This window comes from Chiloscyllium plagiosum, unplaced genomic scaffold (genome assembly GCF_004010195.1).
Source record: "Chiloscyllium plagiosum isolate BGI_BamShark_2017 unplaced genomic scaffold, ASM401019v2 scaf_42769, whole genome shotgun sequence".
NCBI lineage: Eukaryota > Metazoa > Chordata > Chondrichthyes > Orectolobiformes > Hemiscylliidae > Chiloscyllium > Chiloscyllium plagiosum.
In genome coordinates, this window is record NW_025142169.1 from 1 (window position 1) to 1,156 (window position 1,156).

Consider the following 1,156-nt stretch of genomic DNA (forward strand, 5'->3'; position numbering starts at 1 on the left):
ATGACCTGCCCAAAACATTGTCCCATTGTGTCAGCAGTTTGCTAGTTTAAATGGTACATTTCCTCTTTGATAGTTTTGTAAGAGGCAGCCTGAGGTCTGCTTCAGATCGTAGTTGGTATAATTGCGTTTAAAACTCGTACTGACCATCAGTTTATGATGGAATTGACAAAATGTTCCCTTGAGCTGTTTTTGAACGGGTCCAGCCCTGGTTCCTCTGGCTGTGGTCTCTTGCACAGTAATAGATGGCGGTGTCTTCGAACTTCAGGTTCTCCATGTCCAACGCGAAAATGTTGTTTGAAGTGTCTTTGGTCGCAGTAAATCGACCCTTAATCGCTGGTGCATAGTTATTGTCCGATGAATCATAGTAGTATAGCAGCCACTCCAGACCCTGTCCGGGAACCTGTCGCACCCAGCTCATGGTGTAGCTGCTAAGATCGAACCCGCTGGTTTTACAGGTCAGTTTCAGGCTGCCTGTGGGACGGCCAGTCTCTGCCTCTGGCTGGGTCAAAATAACCTCCGACTGGACACCTTTAAAAAAGAAAACAAATAAACCATGAGCATTAATGCTGATGAAATGATGGCTGAGTCTTTTACATTCTTGCCGTAGACTAACATTGAGACAGTCACAAAAAGATGCTTGAAAAAACAACACTCACATGATAAGAATGTCAGTAACAAACTGAGAAAAATTGTCGACACAATCATTCTGTTAACTTGTGGGAAGCCGTTCTGTCAAGATCTTTCTAAACAAAGCCGACCCAGGAGTGTTGAATAACAGTCCAGTGACCAGGATTTATATGGCCATCGGAAGGGGCAGACTTACAGCTTCCGCATATTGGTTTTTTGCTGGAGGCTCAGACTGGTTACTGGTATCAGCTTGTACAGCCCGAACACATTGGATCATGTCTTTACATGAGGTTCTGCTTAAACATGGACACATACACATCTTAGGATATTTATTTTGCTGAATAGCTTCTTTGGAAGTAAATTTGAGTAGCTTCAGGTCTGTTTCACATGATAGTTGCATATATTTTGTTTAAACAAAAAACAAATTCAACTGGAAGTTAGCTCCCTTTATTTCTACATTCATTCACAAGCAGATAAAACTAAAATTAAAGTTCAAACATATTACTAGCTAATAAAACAGTTGTGCGTT

At 41.5% G+C, this 1,156-nt stretch overlaps 1 gene segment (V, D, J or C); it reads right to left on the bottom strand.

Annotated features, from left to right (window-relative positions):
- Positions 1-13: 13 nt before the first annotated feature.
- On the bottom strand, positions 14-705 carry LOC122544989. The segment is given in 2 exon segments: positions 14-528; positions 657-705. Coding segments are annotated over 2 exon segments (426 nt in total).
- Between the last annotated feature and the right edge of the window lie 451 nt (positions 706-1,156).